The sequence below is a fragment of the Ranitomeya imitator genome, chromosome 2, assembly GCF_032444005.1.
Source record: "Ranitomeya imitator isolate aRanImi1 chromosome 2, aRanImi1.pri, whole genome shotgun sequence".
Lineage (NCBI taxonomy): Eukaryota > Metazoa > Chordata > Amphibia > Anura > Dendrobatidae > Ranitomeya > Ranitomeya imitator.
Window position 1 is genome coordinate 152,346,319 of NC_091283.1, and position 25,171 is coordinate 152,371,489.

General features: G+C 45.0%; 1 protein-coding gene across 1 annotated transcript in view; it reads right to left on the reverse strand.

Moving 5' to 3' along the window:
- Positions 1–24,885, reverse strand: part of OLFM1 (olfactomedin 1) — an 87,268-nt gene extending 62,383 nt beyond the window's left edge. The window contains exon 1 of the mRNA XM_069747485.1: positions 24,385–24,885. Within this exon, the coding sequence (XP_069603586.1) occupies positions 24,385–24,450 (66 nt within the window). The 5' untranslated portion in view covers positions 24,451–24,885. The remainder of the gene's footprint in view (positions 1–24,384) is intronic.
- Between the last annotated feature and the right edge of the window lie 286 nt (positions 24,886–25,171).

Genomic DNA, 25,171 nt, shown 5'->3' on the forward strand with positions numbered 1-25,171 from the left:
CAGTGTTTGACAGCGCGGCAAACACCGCTTCTGATCGGTGGGGAAATCTGGTGTCAGCTGATGGGACTACTGATTCCATCATCTGACACCTGCTAACGCTTATAACAGTGACAGCAGGAGCGGTGGATGGGAGTTTTCATCTGCCGCTCCTGCGCTATAAATAATTTAAAAAAAAAACACGTTGTGGGTTTCTACCTATTTTTGATAACCAGCTAGACAAAACACACAGCTAGGAGCTGCAACTCCCAGCTGTCAGCAAGGTTAGTTATCAAGAATAGAGGGGTCCTCGAGCTTTTTTTTAATTTAAATAATTTTAAAAAACAATGTGGAGTCCCCCCCATTTTTGACAACAAACCTTGCTAAAGCTCACAGCTCGGGGCTGGTATCCTCAGGCTGGTAAGGGGCCATTGATATAGGCCCCCTCAGCCTAAAAATAGCAGCCCGCAGCTGCCCAGAAAAGGCGCATCCATTAGATGCGCCAATTCTGGCGCTTTGCCCTGCTCTTCCCACTTGCCCTGTAGCGGTGGCAAGCGGGGTAATATTTGTGGGCTTAATGTCACCAGTGACATTAAGCCCACGGCTTAGTAATGGAGAAGTGTCTACAAGACACCTATCCATTACTAATCCTATAGTTGTTAATTGTAAATAAAGAAAAGGCAAGAATAAAGTCCTTTAATGAAATAAAACACCACACAGTTTTACCATTTTATTATTCAGGTAATCATAGCGAAGCCATTGATCTCCTGTAATAAAAATAATAAACCAACACAAATACTCCCTGTTCCGACGCAGTCCAATATAATGTATAAAGTGTCCCACGCAGTAATCCATATCTCGGGGAGATAAAGTTTACAACCAGGAGGGCTGCTAATGCGACTGCTACCGGCTGTAAACTACTGGGGAATGAATGATACGCAGCAAGCGCAGGCTCAGTAACTAGTGGTGACTTCACTGAGCTTGCGCTCCCTCACAGCCTGATCTGAGATAACCTCTGCACCATGGGAAAATGCCAGTGAAGAGGTTACCGCAAGTAATCTACCGATCTATTCTTCTATTATCGATCTATTCATTCTATATACAGGAAGTTGTTTTTTTCTCTCTGAGGACATTCAACTTTATTGGCATGCACAAAGAGAAAAAAAAACGCACCTAAACCTGCGTTTTTGACGCAGCTTCTTTCCTGCCAAGAAGATCAGATTTTGCTGCAGTAAAAACGCCCTGTGTGAACTTACCCTTAGAGGTGTACGCTCTTTTGTTGCCAGTGGTTTAGACATTAATGGCTGTGTGTTGAGTTATTTAGAGGGCACACCAAATTTACAATATTATACAAGCTGTACACTGACTACTTTACATTGTATCAAAGTGTCATATCTTCAGTTTTGTCCCATGAAAATATATAATAAAATATTTACAAAATTTTGAAGGGCGTTTTCACTTTTTTGATATACTGAATAAGTATTGAACGGTCACCAATTTTCTAAGTAAATTGATTTCTAAAGGTGCTATTGACATGAAATTCCCAGCAGTTGTTGGTAACAACGCATCCAATCCACACAGGCAAATAAATCAAACCATAAATGTCCATAAGTTAGTTATATGTAATACCGTATATACGCAGGTATAAGCCGAGATTTTCAGCCCATTTTTTTTTGGGGGGGGGCTGAAAGTCCCCCTCTCGGCTTATACTCGAGTCATACCCAGGGGTCGGCAGGGGAGGAGGAGCGGGGGCTGTCTAATTATACTCACCTGCTCCTGGCGCGGTCCCTGGCTTCCCGACGCCCCAGCTTCTTCCTGTACTGAGCGGTCACATGGTACTGCTCATTACAGTAATGAATATGTGGCTCCACCTCCCATAGGGGTGGAGGCGCATATTCATTACTGTAATGAGCAGTAACGGTGACCGCTCAGTACAGGAAGATGATGTGGCGCCCGGGAAGCAGGGACTGCACCGCGCCAGGAGCAGGTGAGTATAACGGGGAGGGGAGCGCTGCGCTGTGCGATAGTCACCTCTCCTCGTTCCGGGCGCCGCTCCATCTTCAGCGTCTTCTGCAGTGACGCTCAGGTCAAAGGGCGCGATGCCTTGGTTAATGCACGCCCTCTGCCTGAACGTTAGTGCAGAAGACGCTGAAGATGGAGCGGCGCCGGAACAAAGTTAGGTGAATATTGAAAGTGCCGGGGGCCTGAGCGACGGAGAGGCGAGTATGTGATTTTTATTTTTATTTTTTAATTTATTTATTATCACAGCCACCTTCTCGGTAAGCAATAAGACGCATGGATTATAAGAAGCACCACCATTTTATATATATATATATATATAAAAAAAATCCTATTTTTCTCTTCAATAATTGGGGTGCGTCTTATAATCCGGAGCGTCTTTATAAAGCGAAAAATACGGTATATATGTATGGTAACTTAGTGAAAAATCGGAGGAAAAGCAGAGTAATTAGGTTAAAATAGAATATTTTATTGTCAACATATCAAAATGACATTAAATACAACAAAGTAAGATAAAGACAGGATGATGTGTACGATCACAGGTGCCGCATGCCCCATAATAATGGACAAGTAAAAATGGGAAGCGTACTCTAATCAAAGTGTAAGCATATCATGACCAGGTGGTCTTTGAATAAATACGGTATTACTAGAGCAACGCTTACCAGCAAGTAATAGATGGGGTAAATGGCACCAAAATTAATCCAGCAGAGCCCCAACGTACGTTTCGCTTCTTAGTTTGTAGCTTTCTCAAGGGGATAACTGTTAAGCCAGACAAGGACCTTTATATCTCACTAGCTGAAGAGCCCGGCGTTGCCTGGGCATAGTAAATATCTGTGGTTAGTTATAGCACCTCACTTCTCTTATTTTCCCATCACGCCTCTCATTTTCCCCCTCACATCTCTCATTTTCTCCCTTACACCTCATTTTCCCCCTCACTCCTCTCATTCCCACCTCACATCTGTCATTTTCCGATCACTCCACTATTTTCCTTCACTCCTCTCATTTTGCACTCACACCTTTTCATTTTCACCTCACACCTCATTTTCCCCTCAGTATATACATGTTTGTCATCTCCCTTATATATAGTATACACCTGTATGTCATCTCCTGTATATAGTATATACCTGTATGTCATCTCCCCTGTAAATAGTATATACCTGCTGTATGTCATCTCCTCCTGTATATACAGTTAGGTCCATATATATTTGGACAGAGACAACATTTTTCTAATTTTGGTTATAGACATTACCACATTGAATTTTAAACAAAACTATTCAGATGCAGTTGAAGTTCAAACTTTAAGCTTTCATTTGAGGGTATCTACAATAAAATTGGGTGAAGGGTTTAGGAGTTTCAGCTCCTTAACATGTGCCACCCTGTTTTTAACGGGGCCAAAAGTAATTGGACAGATTCAATAATTTTAAATAAAATGTTCATTTTTAGTACTTGGTTGAAAACCCTTTGTTGGCAATGACTGCCTGAAGTCTTGAACTCATGGACATCACTAGACGCTGTGTTTCCTCCTTTTTGATGCTCTGCCAGGCCCTCACTGTGGTGGTTTTCAGTTGCTGTTTGTTTGTGGGCCTTTCAAGTTTAGTCTTTAACAAGTGAAATGCATACTCAATTGGGCTGAGATCAGGTGACTGACTTGGCCATTCAAGAATATTCCACTTCTTTGCTTTAATAAACTCCTGGGTTGCTTTGGCTTTATGTTTTGGGTCATTGTCCTTCTGTAGTATGAAACAACGACCAATCAGTTTTGCTACATATGGCTGGATCTGAGCACACAGTATGGCTCTGAACACTTCAGAATTCATTCGGCTGCTTCTGTCCTGTGTCACATCATCAATAAACACTAGTGACCCAGTGCCACTGGCAGCCATGCATGCCCAAGCCATCACACTACCTCCGCCGTGTTTTACAGATGATGTGGTATGCTTTGGATCATGAGCTGTACCACGCCTTCACCATACTTTTCTCTTTCCATCATTCTGGTAGAGGTTGATCTTGGTTAAATCTGTCCAAAGAATGTTCTTCCAGAACTGTGCTGGCTTTTTTAGATGTTTTTTAGCAAAGTCCAGTCTAGCCTTTTTCTTCTTGATGCTTATGAGTGTCTTGCACCGTGCACTGAACCCTCTGTATTTACTTTTATGCAGTCTTCTCTTCATGGTAGATTTGGATATTGATACGCCTACCTCCTGGAGAGTGTTGTTCACTTGGTTGGCTGTTGTGAAGGAGTTTCTCTTCACCATGGAGATTATTCTGCGATCATCCACCACTGTTGTCTTCCGTGGGAGCCCAAGTCTTTTTGCATTGATGAGTTCACCAGTGCTTTCTTTCTTTCTCAGGATGTACCAAACCGTAGATTTTGCCACTCCTAATATTGTAGCAGTTTCTCGGATGGGTTTTTTCTGTTTTCGCAGCTTAAGGATGGCTTGTTTCACCTGCATGGAGAGCTCCTTTGACCGCATGTTTACTTCACAGCAAAACCTTCCAAACGCAAGCACCACACCTCAAATCATCTCCAGGCCTTTTATCTGCTTAATTGAGAATGACATAACGAAGGGATTGCCCACACCTGTCCATGAAATAGCCTTGAAGTCAATTGTCCAATTACTTTTGGTCCCTTTAAAAACAGGGTGGCACATGTTAAGGAGCTGAAACTCCTAAACCCTTCATCCAATTTTAATGTTGATACCCTCAAATGAAAGCTGAAATTCTGAACTTCAACTGCATCTGAATTGTTTTGTTTAAAATTCATTGTGGTAATGTCCATAACCAAAATTAGAAAAATGTTGTCTCTGTCCAAATATATATGGACCTAACTGTAGTGTATATACCTGTATGTCATCTCTTCTGTATATACATGTATGTCATCTCCTATATATAGTATATACCTGTATGTTATCTCCTGTATATAGTATATACCTGTATGTCATCTCTCCTGTATATAGTATATACCTGCTGTGTCATCTCCTCCTCTATATACCTATGTGTCATCTCCTCTTTTATATAGTGTATACCTGTATGTCATCTCCTACTGTATATATATATATATATATATATATATACCTGTAAGTCATCTCCTCCTGTATATAGTATATACCTGTGTCATCTGCTCCTGTATATAGTATATAACTGTGTGTCCTCTCCTCCTGTATATAGTATATACCTGTGTGTCATCTTCCCTGTATATAGTATATACCTGTGTGTCATCTGCTCCTGTATATACCTGTATGTCATCTCCTCCTGTATATAGTATATACCTGTGTCATCTCCCCTGTATATAGTATATATGTGTGTGTGTCATCTCCCCTGTGTATAGTATATACCTGTGTGTCATCTCCTCCTGTATTAGACCTTGTTCACACTTTGTTTGCTCAGTATTTTTACCTCAGTATTTGTAAGCTAAATTGGCAGCCTGATAAATCCCCAGCCAACAGGAAGCCCTCCCCCCTGGCAGTATATATTAGCTCACACATACACATAATAGACAGGTCATGTGACTGACAGCTGCTGTATTTCCTATATGGTACAGTTGTTGCTCTTGTAGTTTGCTTATTAATCAGATTTTTATTTTTGAAGGATAATATCAGACTTGTGTGTGTTTTAGGGCGAGTTTCATGTGTCAAGTTGTGTGTGTTGAGTTGCGTGTGGCGACATGCATGTAGCGACTTTTGTGAGATGAGTTTTGTGTGGCAATATGCGTGTAGCAACTTTTTGTGTCGAGTTGCATGTGACAGGTTAGTGTAGCCAGTTGTGTGCAGCAAGTTTTGCGCGTGGTGAGATTTATGTGTGGTGCGTTTTGAGTATGTGCAAGTTTTGTGTGAGGCAACTTTTGCATGTGTTGCAACTTTTACCCTTCGCCACGACAGCACCGCACATGAGAGAGGGATCCGCCCATAGGAACAGGAAGCCTACAGAATAAAAGGAGGCGGTCCCCTCTCCTCCTCAGTTTAGGTTTCCTGTTCCTATAGGAATCCCTGCTTACCTACAGATGAAGAGGATCCCTGGGCCATGCACCCGCCTGCGTCAGTGTCTGTGAGAACGGCAGGGGCTGCGGTTCCAGAAGCAGCGGCGGGGGAGCCCCGGCTTGCAGCCTCCCCCCCTCGTCTGGCCAAACATCCGTGGTCCGGGTCCGGTCACCGTGGGTCCGCCCGGCTCCATGAGGACGCGCACTGCAGCGGCCTGCTTAATACCTCTGGCCGCTGCATGGTGAGTGAGAGCGTCGTGTCTAACCCGGAAGTCGCCGGAGCACTTCCGGGTTGGTCCGGGGAGGCAGGAGATTCGGCGCCATGTTTAAAAAAGCGGCAATGGCGTCGGGCCGGTGTGTACGAGATGGCTTCACCGGCCGACGAAGCGCAACTGCCCGCAGCAGAGCAGTGTTCTCCCAGCAAGGAGAGGAGCGCTAGGAGCAGCACTAAGAGTGGTGGTCAGCCTCCAGAGAGGAGATCTACCACCAAACAAAAAGATCACCTGAAAAAAGATCCGCCTCCAGAACCTGTACCTGTCAGCTTCACTGGGTGAGTTTAAAAAAAAAAAAACTCTTCCCATATTCTGATATATGTTCCTCCTATATCCTTCCTCTAGATTAAAAAAAGGACACATAAGTCCAAGCACAAGGAATGTGCCTTTTGTTCGCAGCCCCTCCCGGATTCTTATACTAAGAGGTTGTGCTCAGAGTGCATCATGCAAACCTTGAGGCAGGAGAATATAATGACTCCATCTGATGTCAGAGCCATAATCCGGGAAGAAATGCAGGGGTTAGCACATACAAGTAGCACCAGTACCCGCCAACCAAGCAGGTCCCGATCCCCAGCAAGTTCAGAGTCAGAGGAGATACAAAAATCCTCGGACGAGTCTGGATCCCAGCCAAGTTCATCTGAAGATGAAGGGTGGCTTTGTCTACCCAACAGCAGTGTAGACAACCTAGTAAGATCTGTCAGGAGCACAATGGGGTGCCCAGACGAGAAAGGGAAGAAAACAGCTCAAAACATCATGTTTGCGGGGTTAGGACAGAAAAAACGTAGATCCTTCCCCGTTATACCCACTATTAAAGAGATTATCAAAAAAGAATGGGATAAGCAAAATACAAGAGGTTTCCTACCATCATCCTCTAAAAGACGCTATCCCTTCAGCGACGAGGAGCTGAATTCTTGGGCGAAGGTGGATGCCGCAGTAGCTTCCACATCTAAGCAATCGGTCTTGCCAGTGGAGGATTCAGGGGTCCTGACAGACCCGTTAGACCGTAAAGCAGAAGCCTTACTAAAAAGATCGTGGGAGGCTAACACGGGAGCATTCAGGCCAGCTATATCTAGTACCTGCACTGCAAGGTCGCTGCTAGTGTGGATGGAACAGCTGGAGGAACAAATTAGAGGTAGAACTTCGAGAGAGTCAATCCTACCGAAAATCCCTCTAATTAAAAAAGCGATAGCATTCCTGGCAGATGCCTCTGTGGATTCGCTACGCTTAGCAGCCAGATCAGCCGGTCTAGTGAACACAGCCCGGCGAGCACTCTGGTTAAAAAACTGGAAAGGGGACGCACAGGCAAAAGCAAAACTTTGTGCGATCCCCTGCCAGGGTGAGTTCCTTTTTGGAAAAACACTGGATGAGCTTTTAAATAAAGCGGGAGAGCGAAAGAAAGGCTTCCCTAACCAATATCTTCCGTCTTACAGGAGAGCCTTCAGAAGACGACCCTTTACCAGAAACAAACCGTTTGAGCAAAGGGATCGCTGGGAGACAAAGGATCCTAAACAAAAAGGTCCTCTGTTTAGCGGATCCTATAATACAAAGCATGGCAAGTACCGCTAACTATGAAGTAGGCGGTAGATTAAAATTTTTCTTTTCTAAATGGGAACAAATAACATCTAGCCATTGGATTCTGGACATTATTAGATATGGATTAAAATTAGAGTTTAATAGAATCCCTTGGGATTCTTTTATAGTAACATTGCCAGAAGGACGGGAACAACAAGAAGCTCTAGAGTCAGAAATCCTATCTCTTCTATCCAAAAAAGTCTTGATAGAGGTTCCCCAGGATCAAAAAGGAAAGGGGTTCTATTCCCCTTTGTTTTTGATCAATAAACCAGATGGGTCATTTAGAACCATCATAAATTTAAGAAATTAAATTCCTTTTTGTGTAACCATACCTTTAAAATGGAATCTATTAGTTCTGCCATCAAACTTTTGTTCCCTAGGTGTGTCATGGCCGGGATAGACCTAAAAGATGCCTACTATCATCTCCCCATACATGCCGAACACCAGCAGTACCTAAGGGTAGCAGTCATCCTGGCAGGACAGGTTCGTCACTTTCAATATGTAGCAATGCCCTTTGGGCTTTCTATGGCTCCCCGCATCTTTACAAAGGTGATTCTAGAAGTGATGGCTCATCTACGCCAGCAGGACACTTTGATAATACCCTACCTGGATGATTTTCTAGTAATAGGAGATTCCATAACTCAATGTAAAATGCGGTCATCTAATGCGATCTCATCCCTACAGGAGTTGGGTTGGATCGTGAACTTCGAAAAGTCCAGGCTGAATCCAGACACCATTCAAATATTTCTAGGAATCCAGCTAGATTCAGTAAGTCAGAAAAGCTTCCTCCCGCATTCAAAAAAAGTAACTATACAATCAAAGGTGTCAGAGGCAATGAAAAAACCCTACATGACCCTGAGGAAGGCTATGTCCTTACTAGGATCGTTATCCTCATGTATACCAGCTGTACCGTGGGCTCAATTTCATACCCGCCAATTACAGTATGAAGTATTGTCAGTGCAGGGGAAGAGGACGGCATCTGGAGAGTAAATTAACTCTTTCCAGAGATGTCATAAAATCCCTATCCTGGTGGCTAGATATGGATCACCTTTTAAAGGGTGTACCATGGATGATAGATCCTTCTAAGAGGACTACCACTGACACCAGCCCTATGGGGTGGGGTGCACATATGGAAGATAATCTGGTCCAAGACACCTGGAATCAGGCAGAGTTAACATGTTCTTCCAATTGGAAAGAGTTAAAAGCGGTAGAATATGCCTTAAAGGGACACTGTCACCTGAATTTGGAGGGAACAATCTTCAGCCATGAAGGCGGGGTTTTCGGGTGTTTGATACACCCTTTCCTTACCCGCTGGCTGCATGCTGGCTGCAATATTGGATTGAAGTTCATTCTCTGTCCTCCGTAGTACACGCCTGCACAAGGCAAGATTGCACTGTGCAGGCGTGTACTATGGAGGACAGAGAATGAACTTCACTCCAATATTGCAGCCAGCATGCAGCCAGCGGGTAAGGAAAGGGTGTATCAAACACCCGAAAACCCCGCCTCCATGGCTGAAGATTGTTCCCTCCAAATTCAGGTGACAGTGTCCCTTTAAGTCATTTTCTTCCACAGTTTCAGGGAGCATATGTGAGAGTTCTGTCGGACAATTCCACCGCAGTGGCATATATAAACCGTCAAGGAGGTACGCGATCAGGAACCCTGATGACCATAGCAGCAGACATCTTCCAGTTGGCAGAGTCTCATCTTGCATCCTTAACAGCCCTACACATCAGAGGGGCAGAAAACACCAAAGCAGACTACCTCAGTCGAAACAGACTACGCCAAGGAGAATGGACTTTAAACAGAGACATATTCAGGATAATAACAAAAGCATGGGGCATGCCTCAAATAGATCTGTTCGCCACAAGAGGCAACAGACAGGTAAAAAGATTTGCCTCCCTGAACCTCATGGATCACCCAGACATGTTGGACTCCCTTCACCACCCTTGGAAGTTCAAACTGGCATACGCCTTTCCTCCGATGTCTCTGATACCACTAGTGATCAGGAAGATCAGGAGGGAACAAGCAAGAATAATCCTGATTGCGCCCTTTTGGCCAAAGAGACCATGGTTCTCTTGTCTCCAGAGCATGTGTCTATGCGATCCATGGATCCTCCCATTAGACAAGAAACTGCTGTCCCAGGGCCCATTTTTCCACCCGCAAGTGAAAGGGTTTCACTTGACGGCGTGGAATTTGAGCGGCAGTTATTAAGTTCAAGGGGGTTTTCAGAAGAACTGGTAAACACCCTCTTATTAAGTAGGAAAAGATCTACCACCCTATTATATAGTAGGGTATGGAAAAAATTCTTAAATTTTTATACAATACCGTTCACTAAGCAAGTCCCGGTAATACCTATTCTAGAGTTCCTACAAAAAGGTAGAGAATTAGGTTTATCGGTAAACACCTTGAGAGTTCAGGTCTCAGCGTTAGGAGCCCTATATGGAGACAATATAGCAGCTAACAAGTGGGTCTCCAGGTTTATTAAGTCTTGTGAACGTAGTAATCCGGTCCATATTCCCCGTCTACCTCCGTGAGATTTAAATTTAGTTTTAGAGGCCTTAACTGGCTCCCCATTTGAGCCGCTAGATTCCATACCTCTAAATATTCTAACATATAAAGTAGCCCTATTGGTAGCCCTAACCTCAGCTAGAAGGGTTAGCGACATCCAGGCCCTATCAGTAGACCCGCCTTTCTTACTGGTATTTCAAGATAGAATAGTCTTAAAGCCTGACCCCTCATACCTCCTTAAGGTAGCATCCACCTATTACAGATCTCAGGAAATTTTTCTACCTTCCTTTTTTGATTCACCTGTAACTGCAGAACAACATAAGTTTCACACCTTAAATGTCAGAAGAGCCATCCTGACGTATATAGAGAGGTCTCAGACATGGAGGCAGAGTAGGGCTCTGCTTATCTCCTTTCAGGGCCACAAGAAAGGACATGGGGACACAAGAGCTACCATATCTCGGTGGATCAGAGAAGCTATCTGTCTGGCCTACACATCAAAGGGCGAAACCCCTCCAGTGAGGATAAAGGCACATTCAACACGAGCCATGGCTTCCTCCTGGGCGGAACAAGCAGATGTACCGATCCACTTAATATGTAAGGCCGCAACCTGGTCCACACCTTCTACCTTCTACAACCATTACAGAGTCAGATTTGACCTTTCTACGTCTTCTGATCTGACCTTTGGTAGAGCTGTTCTTAGTACAGTAATCCCACCCAAATAATGACTCTCTGAAAATCTCTCAGGTGGGGTGCTGTCGTGGCGAAGGGTAAAAAGCCGGATTACTTACCGGTAATGCTCTTTTAATGAGTCCACAACAGCACCCATGTATTACCCTCCCTAAATTATGCACAGTTCTTTCTTTTAAGTTCACAAGTAATGGTTGTATAGAGTTAAGAAATTTATGTTGCTAAGAATGAATATTAAAGCTTTTGCGGTTCCCTTTTTATACTCTGTAAACTAAACTGAGGAGGAGAGGGGACCGCCTCCTTTTATTCTGTAGGTTTCCTGTTCCTATGGGCGGATCCCTCTCTCATGTGGGGTGCTGTCGTGAACTCATTAGTAATCCGGCTTTTTGTGCATGTGGCAATTTTTCTGCGTGTGGCGAATTTTCCATGAGGTGAATTTTGCACGTGTGGCGAGTTTTGCGTGAGCCTAGTTTTGCACGTGGCGTGTTTTGCGCGTGGCGAGTTTTGAGCGGCGACTTTTGTGTTTCGACTTTTATGTGGCGAGGTTGGTGTATGTGTGGTGAAATGTGTGCTGAGGGTGGGATATGTGTTCAAGCACGTGGTAGTGTGGCGTGCATTTTGTGTGTGTTTGTTCATATCCCCGTGTGTGGTGAGTATCCCATGTCGGGGCCCCACCTTAGCAACTGTACGGTATATACTCTTTGGCGCCATCGCTCTCACTCTTTAAGTCCCCCTTGTTCACATCTGGCAGCTGTCAATTTGCCTCCAACACTTTTCCTTTCACTTTTTCCCCATTATGTAGATAGGGGCAAAATTGTTTGGTGAATTGGAACGCGCGGGGTTAAAATTTCGCCTCACAACATAGCCTATGACGGTCTCGGGGTCCAGACGTGTGACTGCGCAAAATTTTGTGGCTGTAGCTGCGACGGTGCAGATGCCAATCCCGGACATACACACACACACACAGACACACACACACACACACACACACCTTTATATATTAGATTGGTGGTTACTATTAAAGCCGGTCACATGTTATAAACCGGCCAACCATGTCAGTGTTTGTGGCGCGTGCGCACTGTGGTCCGCAGGTCCTGCACCGGCCGCTGGCGTCAGGCACGATCGTGAACGCGAATTCACCACACATGCACGGAGGGCTGTGAAGACGCTGCGACAGGGGAAATGTGTGTGCTCTCTGTAACGTGATCCTGCTGGGAGTAGTAAAATCACTAAAGAGCTGCAAGGCACTAATCTGTAGATGGTGATGATCATCAGATCTTTGGATCTTGCACTTTCCTGTGTTCATGATATATTACACTTTTCTGTATATCTGTGGTATAAGTAGAGAGAATATCATTATCCTGAAATCTACCCAGAAGCATTCATGTTAAGAGAAGTAAGCATTACAGACCACAGATTCTCACTGGCAGATCAATGGGAAATTATTCTGCAGTCTATTTACATAGTGATATTTAGAGGATGGGGAAGATGATTCAGGAGAAGATAAATGGACGTTACCAACCAGAGCCGAGCTAACTGATAGCAGACCACAGAATGATTTACCAGTGATCCATCAGTGAGCTTTTTCTAGTTACTAATGCTCATCTCTCTTCTCTTGAACCATCTTCCACATCTTCTATATATCATTGTACATAGACTGCAGAATGATTTACCAGTGATTTGTCAGTGAAATAGTCTCTGGTCTGTAATGCTTATTTATCTTCTCCTGAACCATTTTCCACATCCTCTGTGTATAACTGTACATAGCAGACTGATTTACCAGTGATCTGTCAGTGAGTGTTTCCCTTCTGAACAATCTCCTACATTCTTTATGCATCACTGTGATTACCAGACCACATAATGAGTTACCAGTGATGTTTGCCAGTTTTCTTCTATGGCCTCTAATGCTTATTTCTCGTCAACTGAATGATCTTCTACATCCTCTATGTATCACTGTACATTGCAGACCACAGAATAATTTTCCAGTGATCTATGTCCAGTGATACATAGAGGATGTAGAAAATTGTTCAGTTGAAGGGAAATAAGCATTACAGGCCATAAATAAAAACTGACAAACATATCACTGGTAACTCATTATGTAGTCTGTTAATCACAGACTTTCACAAGAAAGTATGAGATTGTTCAGGAGAAGAGAAACACTCACTGATATGTACAGTGATACATAGAGGATGGAGAAAATGGTTTAGAAGATAAATGAGCATTATAGACTAGAGACCAGCTCACTAACAGATCACTGTTACATCATTCTGCAGTCTATGTACAGTTGGGCAAAAAAGTATTTAGTCAGTCAGCAATAGTGCAAGTTCCACCACTTAAAAAGATGAGAGGCGTCTGTAATTTATATCATAGGTAGACCTCAACTATGGGAGACAAACTGAGAAAAAAAAATCCAGAAAATCACATTGTCTGTTTTTTTAACATTTTATTTGCATATTATGGTGGAAAATAAGTATTTGGTCAGAAACAAACAATCAAGATTTCTGGCTCTCACAGACCTGTAACTTCTTCTTTAAGAGTCTCCTCTTTCCTCCACTCATTACCTGTAGTAATGGCACCTGTTTAAACTTGTTATCAGTATAAAAAGACACCTGTGCACACCCTCAAACAGTCTGACTCCAAACTCCACTATGGTGAAGACCAAAGAGCTGTCAAAGGACACCAGAAACAAAATTGTAGCCCTGCACCAGGCTGGGAAGACTGAATCTGCAATAGCCAACCAGCTTGGAGTGAAGAAATCAACAGTGGGAGCAATAATTAGAAAATGGAAGACATACAAGGCCACTGATAATCTCCCTCGATCAGGTGCTCCACGCAAAATCCCATCCCGTGGGGTCAGAATGATCACAAGAATGGTGAGCAAAAATCCCAGAACCACGCGGGGGGACCTAGTGAATGAACTGCAGAGAGCTGGGACCAATGTAACAAGGCCTACCATAAGTAACACACTACGCCACCATGGACTCAGATCCTGCAGTGCCAGACGTGTCCCACTGCTTAAGCCAGTACATGTCCGGGCCCGTCTGAAGTTTGCTAGAGAGCATTTGGATGATCCAGAGGAGTTTTGGGAGAATGTCCTATGGTCTGATGAAACCAAACTGGAACTGTTTGGTAGAAACACAACTTGTCGTGTTTGGAGGAAAAAGAATACTGAGTTGCATCCATCAAACACCATACCTACTGTAAAGCATGGTGGTGGAAACATCATGCTTTGGGGCTGTTTCTCTGCTAAGGGGCCAGGACGACTGATCCGGGTACAGGAAAGAATGAATGGGGCCATGTATCGTGAGATTTTGAGTGCAAACCTCCTTCCATCAGCAAGGGCATTGAAGATGAAACGTGGCTGGGTCTTTCAACATGACAATGATCCAAAGCACACCGCCAGGGCAACGAAGGAGTGGCTTCATAAGAAGCATTTCAAGGTCCTGGAGTGGCCTAGCCAGTCTCCAGATCTCAACCCTATAGAAAACCTTTGGAGGGAGTTGAAAGTCCGTGTTGCCAAGCGAAAAGCCAAAAACATCACTGCTCTAGAGGAGATCTGCATGGAGGAATGGGCCAACATACCAACAACAGTGTGTGGCAACCTTGTGAAGACTTACAGAAAACGTTTGACCTCTGTCATTGCCAATAAAGGATATATTACAAAGTATTGAGATGAAATTTTGTTTCTGACCAAATACTTATTTTCCACCATAATGTGCAAATAAAATGTTAAAAAAACAGACTGTGATTTTCTGGATTTTTTTTCTCAGTTTGTCTCCCATAGTTGAGGTCTACCTATGATGTAAATTACAGACGCCTCTCATCTTTTTAAGTGGTGGAACTTGCACTATTGCTGACTGACTAAATACTTTTTTGCCCCACTGTATGTACAGTCATATATAGAGGATATAGAAGATGGTTTAGGAGAAGAGAGATGAGCTTTACTAACCAGAGACAAGCTCACTGACTGATTACTAGCTATGTATAGAGATACATTTGGAAAACACTGATGTAGAGGAGAAAAGCTTTTTACCATAGGATTGCATAATCCAATTTGGAGCATTTAAGTAAAAAAATCGATATATGGTAAGAAACAAAGTACCGGTAATATAAATACACCCAGTGGTGACTTTTATATTAATGACTTATATTCAGGGTGGGTCATTATATAAGAGCATTTAGGATCTGACTCTTGGCATTACACCAATCAACGGATATTAACCCCTTAGTGACAGAGCCAAATTTTTGAAATCTGACCAGTGTCACTTTATGTGGTAATAACTCTGCAACGCTTCACCAAATCCCAGTGATTTTGAAACTGTTTTTTCGTGACACATTGTACTTTATGATAATGGTAAATTTAGGTCAATATGTTTTGTGTTTATTTATAAAAAATATCAAAAATTTGAGAAAAATGTTAAAAAAATTGCAATTTTCTAAATTTGAATGATTATCCCTTTAATCCAGATAGTCATACCACATCAAACCATTAATAAATAACATTTCCATCGTGTCTGCTTTACATCAGCATGATTTGTAAAATGTTATTTTATTTCCTTAGCATTTTAGGAGGTTTAAAAATGTAGCAGCAATTTTTCATTTTTTTCAAGGAAATTTACAAAATTTATTTTTTTTAAGGACCTATCCATGTTTGAAGTGACTTTAGGGGTTCCATATATGGTGAAACACCCAAACATGATACCATTTTAAAAACAGCACCCCTAGACATATTGAAAACTGCTGTCAGGTAGTTTATTAATCCTTCAGGTGCTTTACAGGAATTAATGCAAAGTGACATGACAGAAATGAAAATGTGTATTTTTACCACCTAAATGACGCAAACTTCTGAGCAGGTTACTATAGCCATCAGACTCTAAGGCCTCTATTGGTCGTGAATTGCCATCGCAAACATCAGGACCACAAAATCATGATCTGTGGGCACCAGTTTGGATAAAGAGGAAACCCTCACTCTCTGTTAACCATTTATAATGATGTAGTCACTATTGACAGCAGCATCTAAGGGGTTAACCAGATTTGGGAGGTGCAAACACTGATCTTGGCTGATACAGCAAGTTGTCAGCTATAGTGTACAGCCGACAGCTGCTGGATTGTCACCTGTATGGGGAGGCTATTCTCTAATATCTCAGGTCAGTTAAAAGACGTATTGGCGGTCATTAAGGGGTTAAGCCTCTTTCACACTTCCATCTTTTAGCTCGCGTTGAAATCCGTCGATTTTTGAAAAAACAGGATCCAGCAAATTTTTCAGCTGGATCCTGTTTTTTCCCATAGGGCTTGTTTCCATTTGCGAGAAACACGTCCGTGTCTCGCATGTGGAAACGAAGCTCTGGCGCCGGTACTTGGGAGCAGAGCGTGCGGCCGCATAGCAACACATGGAGCCGCACGCTCCGCTCCGGAGTGCCGGCACCAGAGCTTTGTTTCCACATGCGAGACACGGACGTGTTTCTCGCAAATGGAAACAAGCCCATAGACTTGTATTAGCGACGGATTGTGACGGATGGCCAACCGTTTTATCCGTCGTGCACTGGATCCGTCGGAAAATCGCTGTCCGTCTGGCGGAGAAAACGTTCAGAGGAACGTTTTTTTCTGCACGTTGGAAAATCGCTCAGTGACAGGTCCTGCTCTGCCTGTCGTTGGCTATAATGGAAGCCTATGGACACAGGATCCGTCGCTGACCGTCAAAAGCAGGAATCCAGTGACAGGTTCCATCTTTTGAAACTGAGCATGCGTGGAAGAATTTCCAGTCAGGGAAATTCTCACTTGCTCTCTCTTTTTACTAAATAAAAAAAAAAAAAATCGCAATATTCTTACCTTCCAGCATCCTGCGCAGCGTTACCGATGCTCCCGGCAGCTAGCGTTCCTAGTAATGCATTACAAAATGACCCAATGACGTCGTGGTCTCGCGAGACCGACGTCATCAGAGGTCACTGCACGCAAAGCATTACTGGGAACGCTAGCTGCCTGGAGCATCGCGAGCATAGGTAACGCTGCGCGGGACGCCAGAAGGTGAGAATATTGCAATTTTTTATTATTATTTTTAACCTGAGTTTTGTTATGTATGCGTTTTCGCAGCAGAAACCCGCTGCAAAGACGCAACACAACAGGTGCACATAGCCTCGACGGGTCCGTCAGAAAAACGGGCCCAGTGCACCCGTTTTTTACAATCTGCACAGAATCCGTCATTTCAATATTTTGACGGATCCTGTGCAGATTGTAAAAACGGAAGTGTAAAAGAAGCCTTTAGCGGTCGGATGTACAGATCCCTGAAGCTCTGCTCTGTACATTGTTACATCTGGACACAGCTGATCGGCGGGAGTCGCCGCGTGTCACATAGATGACAGATCACCGCAATGGGTCCTCCGTGCAAATATACTGGACAACATCATGAGATATTATCTGTGGTGTTACATAGGATAGCAGGTTGACACCTCCTGTAATGTCGATGCCGCTGTTATATGGGTGCACACCGCTTACAGCAAGAAAACCGCTCTGACTATTTCAGCTTTGTTTCATCTATACACATGGTAGATGTCAGTGTGACAGCGCTTCTTCAGCTGTGAGGATGGTCTCAGCGAGGCACCCCCTGGTTGTTGGCGAGGCACACGTGTTGTGTTGACACCTAGAAATGCCAATGTTCTTCACAATCCTTTCTATGGCTGCAGCAATATTCAGTTTCACCACATAATTTTTTCACTTGTACTTATTGTAATGTTGTCAGGAGAAAAAAAAGTAACATTTAGGCCGGTTTCACACGTCAGTGGCTCTGGTACCTGAGGTGACAGTTTCCTCACGTACCGGAGACACTGACTCACGTAGACATATTAAAATCAATGTGTCTCTGCACATGTCAGCATGTTTTCACGGACTGTGTGTCCGTTTGGAAAACACGGAGACATGTCAGTGTTCGTGGGAGCGCACGTATTACACGGACCCATTAAAGTCAATGGGTCCGTGTAAAACACGTACCGCACACGGATGTTGTCCGTGTGCCATGCAAGAGACAGCGCTACAGTAAGCGCTGTCCCCCCAGCGTGGTGCTGAAGCCGCCATTCATTTGTTCTCTCCAGCAGCGTTCTCTGGAGAGAAGATATGAAAAATTGTTTTGTTTTTTTTGTTTAAACAATAATAATCCCTGTCCCCAACCCCCTCCCACCCCCTGTGCGCCCCCCCGCTGTTAATAAAATACTTACCCGGCTCCCTCGCTGCTTCCTGTCCTTGCCGCAGCTTCTCCTGTATGAGCGGTCACGTGGTGCCGCCCATTAGTTATGAATATGCGGCTCCACCCCTATAGGAGGTGGAGCCGCATATTCATCACTGTAATGGGCGGCACCACGTGACCGCTCATACAGGAGAAGCTGCGGCGAGGACAGGAAGCAGCGAGGGAGCCGGGTAAGTATTTTATTAACAGCGGGGGGGGGGGGGGGGGGTTGGGCACAGGGGGTGGGAGGGGGTTGGGGACAGGGATCTTTTTTTTTAAAAAAAAGATTTTTCATATCTTCTCTCCAGCGAACGCTGCTGGAGAGAACAAATGAGTGGCGGCTTCAGCACCAGAAGCAGGGGACAGCGCTTAACTGTAGCGCTGTCTCCTGCACGGTCCGTGTGGTCCTCAGTAGGCACACGGGCAGCACACGGCTGCCGCACGTGTGCCACACTGATGTTCAACGTGAGCACACGGACACCGATAATTCCGGTACCGGAATTATCTGGACGTGTGAGACTGGCCTTAGAGATACTGTGAACTCCACCATTAACTTCTACTCCAGGTGATGGGGCCCAGATACCATATTGGTCTGTCTGTTGAGGCCCCAGTAGAGGTTTGAGAAGCCCGGCCCTAGTCTGAGCACCTTCATATGTTCCCCTCCTCCAGATACAGACTGCTCTGGAGCACACAGGGTAAAGACACATTGTCCCTCTTGCTCCTGAATTAAGTCAGTGCAGGTAGTGAGATTTACACCCTCTCGGTCCAAAGTCATTAACTGCAAGAGATACTTTCTCCATAAATCACACACAGGGCGGTCCTAGTCTGGAGCATAGCATTGTAAGGGGCAATGGCTGCCCTGATCTGCAGCTCACTGGATCCCTGAGCATATAGTGTCCTGCACAAGGGCTTTGTCAGTTTTGGCCCTGCTACACCAATGTATGTATATATGCATGTAACATGTGTGAAGACACCTGGACCCCTCTGACAATTTATTGATTATTCTATTGCTCATCTATGTCCCCCTCAGCTCTGCCCGGAGAGTATAACCTACACCCTGTATAAAGAGGGCACTACACACTGGAGAATTTGGTTTGACCTGTGCAGTGGTCAGACCCTGGGCAGTGACAGTCTTATTTTTAAGACTGCCTTATCCCAGGCAATTTGCCCCACCGGGGTCATCTGCAGAATCATCTGCTCTTGGATGATGGAAGAGGGGGGAGCTTGGCAGCTTGTGCTCCAGCTCCCAGACACCTATCCTCAGGCCACTCGCCCTACAGCACCCGCCACCTATCCTCCAGCGCCCAGTTACCCATCATCCAGCGTCCGGCCACTCTGCGAACAGCACCAGACCACCTCTCCTCCAGCACCCGGCCTCTCACCCTACACCATTCGCCCAACCACCTATCCTCCAGCACCCTCCAGCTCACTCTCCACTGCCCAGCCATCTATCCTTCAGCGCCTGGCCTCTCACCCTACACCATCAGGCCACTTGCCCAACCACCTATCCTCCAGCACCTTCCTGCTCACTCTCCAGTGCTCAGCCACCTATCCTCCAGCGTCCGGCCACTTGCCCTACACCACCGGGCCACTCGCCTGACCAGCTATCTTCCACAGCCTAGCCGCTTGCCCTCCAGCACCCAACCACCTATCCTCCAGCACCCTCCTGCTCACTTTCCAGTGCCCAGCCACCTATCCTCCAGAGTCTGGCAGCTTGCCTCCAGCACCCGGCCACCTATTCTCCAATGCGCATTTGCTTGAGGACCTTTCACTAAATTTTTCATGTTGAACTGTACACACAATGTAACAGTGGCTGCACAGCGGATTAATTATTTTTTTTTTAACGTTTTTTCTATTTCGCCTCTCTGTTGCAGAAATATCAGCAATCAAATATTTGGCACCTAATTAGTTATCTTTAGTTATGTCCAAGTGTATATCACCATTACACACTAAAAGGGAAACCACTGGGTAAATCTGACATGGAGAAGGACTTGGTGATCCTAGCTAATGATAAAGTTACCTGAAGCAGCCAGTACCAGGCAGCGGCTGCCAAGGCAAACAGGATCATGGGGTGCATTTCTGGATACACATGATGAGAGCATTATACTGCCTCTGTACAAATCCCTGGTTAGACCGCACATGGAGTACAGTATGTACAAATCCCTGGTTAGACCGCACATGGAGTACAGTATTGGGCACCAGTGCTCAGGAAGGATATAATAGAACTAAAGCGAGTACAAAGGAGGGCAACAAAATTAATAAAGGGGATGGGGGAACTACAATACCCAGGGAGATTAGCAAAATTAGAATTATTTAGTATAGAAAAAAAGACTGAGGGGCGATCTAATAACCATGTATAAGTATATCAGGGAATAATACAAATGTCTCTGAACATCTGTTTATACCAAAGAAGGTGATGGTCACAAGGGGGCATTTTCTGCATCTGGAGGAGAGAAGGTTTTCCCACCAACATAGAAGAGGATTCTTTACTGTTAGGACAATGAGAATCTGGAACTGCTTGCCTGAGGAGGTGGTGATGGCGAACTCAGTCGAGGGGTTCAAGAGAGGCCTGGATGTCTTCCTGGAGCGTAACAATATTGTATCATACAATTATTAGGTTCTTTAGAAGGACGCAGATCTGGGAATTTATTCTGATGGAATATAGGCTGAACTGGATGGACAAATGTCTTTATTCGGCCTTGCTAACTAAGTTACAAGTGGGTGTTATTAGATGGTTATCACTGGGGGTGTGCACTTCTGCCACTGGTATAAGGCTGGCCAATCATAAGCAGAGAGCAACATAGAAGTGCAGAAGGACCTGTGATGATGTCATCATGGTCACATGACCTGAGTGCACAGGTCCTGCCAGCCAGAATGTGAAACTTAAATACGCACTGAGGATACATTATACGGCACAGAGGTGTGGAGCTGTGAACTCCAGTTATTCCCACACTTCTGTGCTGTGTTTTTATAATGTTTTTTTCCGCTCTGCAGCTGCTGTTACTTCATGTGTCCAGTTCAACATGAAGAATGTGTTGAATGTTCCTCTATAAAGCACCTGGGGGCATTTACAGCTGAGTCTTCTTCTGCGGCTGTTGGTAATATGTGGACAATGTGCTGCTAAATTAAAGATGTTATGGACCTGAGTTCATAATTTTGTGCAGATTATCCCTATACCAGAATGCTATTTTTATTTTACATAGGACTACAGGTAACAATTTCTTGCCGTGTACATAGGATAGTAAATAACACCCTCTACATTAGTGGTGATCAAACAATCTCCATGTGTTATACAGGTCTGTACATAACTGAGTACAGATAACATAGAATATGTTATCAGTGTGTTATCTGTTGGGTTACATAGGACTGCATGTAATACTGTACGATACAATAGTGATCACTGTGTTAGTTGGGACATTACATAGGACTGTGGATAACACTGATACAGTATTGAACACTGTATTGGGGTGTTGTATAGGACTGCAGGAAACACTATGATAAAGTAGTGTTTAATGTGGGTTAGTTGGGATCAGCAGTGATCACTTTTAGTTGGAATGTTACATAGGACTGCAGGTAATACTGTATGATACAGTAGTGATCACTGTTAGTTAGGATGTTACATAAGACTGCAGGTAATACTGTATGATACAGTAGTGATCACTGTGTTAGTTGGGATGTTACGTAGGACTGCAGGTAATGCTGTATGATACAGTAGTGATCACTGTTAGTTGGGATGTTACATAGGACTGCAGGTAATGCTGTATGATACAGTAGTTATCACTGTTAGTTGGGATGTTACATAGGACTGCAGGTAATGCTGTATGATACAGTAGTGATCACTGTGTGTTAGGATGTTACATAAGACTGCAGGTAATACTGTATGATACAGTAGTGATCACTGTTAGTTGGGATGTTACATAAGACTGCAGGTAATACTGTGTGATACAGTAGTGATCACTGTTAGTTGGGATGTTACATAGGACTGCAGGTAATGCTGTATGATACAGTAGTTATCACTGTTAGTTGGGATGTTACATAGGACTGCAGGTAATACTGTATGATACAGTAGTGATCACTGTGTTAGTTGGGATGTTACGTAGGACTGCAGGTAATGCTGTATGATACAGTAGTGATCACTGTTAGTTGGGATGTTACATAGGACTGCAGGTAATGCTGTATGATACAGTAGTTATCACTGTTAGTTGGGATGTTACATAGGACTGCAGGTAATACTGTATGATACAGTAGTGATCACTGTGTGTTAGGATGTTACATAAGACTGCAGGTAATACTGTATGATACAGTAGTGATCACTGTTAGTTGGGATGTTACATAAGACTGCAGGTAATACTGTGTGATACAGTAGTGATCACTGTTAGTTGGGATGTTACATAGGACTGCAGGTAATACTGTGTGATACAGTAGTGATCACTGTTAGTTGGGATGTTACATAGAACTGCAGGTAATACTGTATGATACAGTAGTGATCACTGTTAGTTGGGATGTTACATAGGACTGCAGGTAATACTGTATGATACAGTAGTGATCACTGTTAGTTGGGATGTTACATAGGACTGCAGTTCCACCCATTGGTTTTCTTTTATTTAGGGTAATGCTGTAGATGTCCCAGTGGCCGTGATCCGACTACTCAGCTCTGCTACCTCTGGACACTGTTCCTTCTGCGGTCGGTAATCTCCGTGCTAGGACCAGATGTCGGCAGATGAGCCATCTCCAGGGTAGGACATGTCACCTCTGTTGACCTTACAGTTTCTGTCCCACCTTGTGCAAGAAAGGGACTTTGACAGTCGTTCCTTGCAATGTTTCTCACCACAGTAAACTGCCTACTAACCTGGACAGCGCAGCGCCCCCTCAGGAACCTCGTGTCCTGTGCCCGGGCAGATCAAAAGCTTCAGCTGTGCCACTGGCTGTTGTCTGATGTTGGCTGTGATTGTGCTTCCCATGGGGGCCGCGTCCTGCGCCTGAGCGAGGTGCAAGTGCTGCCTCTCAGGGTTCCCACTTATGTCTGCTTCTGTAATAAAGCAGCTGTTCTCTGACAGTACTGTACAATGTATGTGCTCTCTGCTGGCGAGTGGTCACAGTGTACTGCACCACGGAGGAGGATGGTGCTATACATGTCACACATAATTAATGCTGCCCTCCCACTGAAAATCTGTCCCACACACCACACCGACCACAGGGTGCAGGAAAGTGGAAGGACATTGTGCAACTCGCGGGGATCCACATAATGCCCCTCTCCCCTCCGTACATCCCCCTAAAAAACTTGGTGAGAAATCCCTGCCAATCTCCAGCGTCCTGTAAGCCTGATATAATTGGGTTCAGCGCCTGCTTGCTCTGAGCACTTTTAGCCCTAATCTCATTAGGAAAGTGTAAATCCCCTTTCACTTGACTCCTATGCTGGTAATCAAACAAATCCGTAAAGTCTCTGGGCCGATTCCCAGCCGCTCATGGAGGTGAACTTCTCCAGCAGACTGGAAACTAATTACCCCCTGGATATCTCCCACCAGAGACCCAGAAAGGACATTTAAATGTCACCGTCAATCAGAAGGAATAGTCGTGTAAAGAAAAGTCCACGGCGGAGCGAGGGAGATGCCACCGAATGTAGTCAGGGGTAGTCGGAGATGCGATGCCTGTTCTTACAAGGATGGGGGTGCGGTGTGTGTCCGGCGCAGGGCACAATTACCCTAGTACACGGCACATTGTCATAGGGTTCATTCACACGCTGCAGAATATTCTGCGTCTGTCACATTCATCTGAACAGGGTTTGCACAAATCCTTGCACTCTCTGCAGAAGCAGCCCCACTGAGGTGCAGGGAGCAGACCTGCAGACACAGGAATTTCCGCAAGATATCTGGCATGTGTGAATCCGCCCTTATGTGCCCTGCCGATGGGTTGCTGACTGTATGTACATGCTGAGCCGACCACTACACCCCTCCAGCAGCACCACCACATGCCCTCTGCTCCCGCCCGACCACAACACACAATGTGGGTCCCTGGGGTGGAGGTTGCACCAAGCAGAATTTTGAGCCAGTAGCCACCATGCTCCGGTTCGGATACACCATATCAAGTGGCGGAGCCACTCCATCACTTTCACGGGAATGGGGGAGGGGATCAGAGACGAGGACGGCTGCAGGGTAACCTACTTGGGTGAGTTCAGTGCCCATCAGGATGAGGAAGAACAGGCTCATCAGCTTGCTTGTGGGTTGCATTTCTTGGTGCCCGGTCCAGTCTGGATCCGCTTTCCTCCTCTCACTCTCTGCCTTGAGGATTTTTTCCCTTTCTCTTCTTCCTCCTCCTGTTCGCTGTGCTTTTGTTCCAGAGGGGGTCCGTTGTTCGTTCCTTCTGGCGCGTCTCGGCAGCCCTAGGAGACGAGGCGAGGAGTCTGCTGTGTGGAGTGCACACTTTGCATATTTGTACGATATCCCAGCTCCTCGTCTTGTGTCTCTGTGTGTTGGGGCTTATTAATGGCTTCCTGGATTGAAAGGCATTTGCAAGGAGGAACTCAATGGAGCACAAAATGATGGTATTGCTTTTGTCAAAAGTTTGCCTTGAAAGGGAGGGCAGGGATAGAGGGGAGGAAAAAAAATACAGAAGCGGTGGTTAGCAGTGATGCAGCTAGTGAAAAGGTACCACAATTTTTCCTTAGAGGACTGAATTTCTGCCAGCAATATGGAAGCTGTAAGAGCATCGCTGATTGGCTGTCGTGCTCCCGGCTGAGATTGGCCATTAATATTTGCCTGCCCAGCTCGCTTACCGGACCTGTCAGTCGGTGTGCAGCGCTCCTGTGATTGGAGGCTGTCGTCCCCTCCGCCGCCTGTCTTTTGTTCTCGTCTCCTCCAGCAATAACAATGCACAGATGCACAATGCAGGAGGAAGCGACCTGCTCCGTCTCTGGCTGCGCTGCCACATTACACAGACAGGCACAAGACC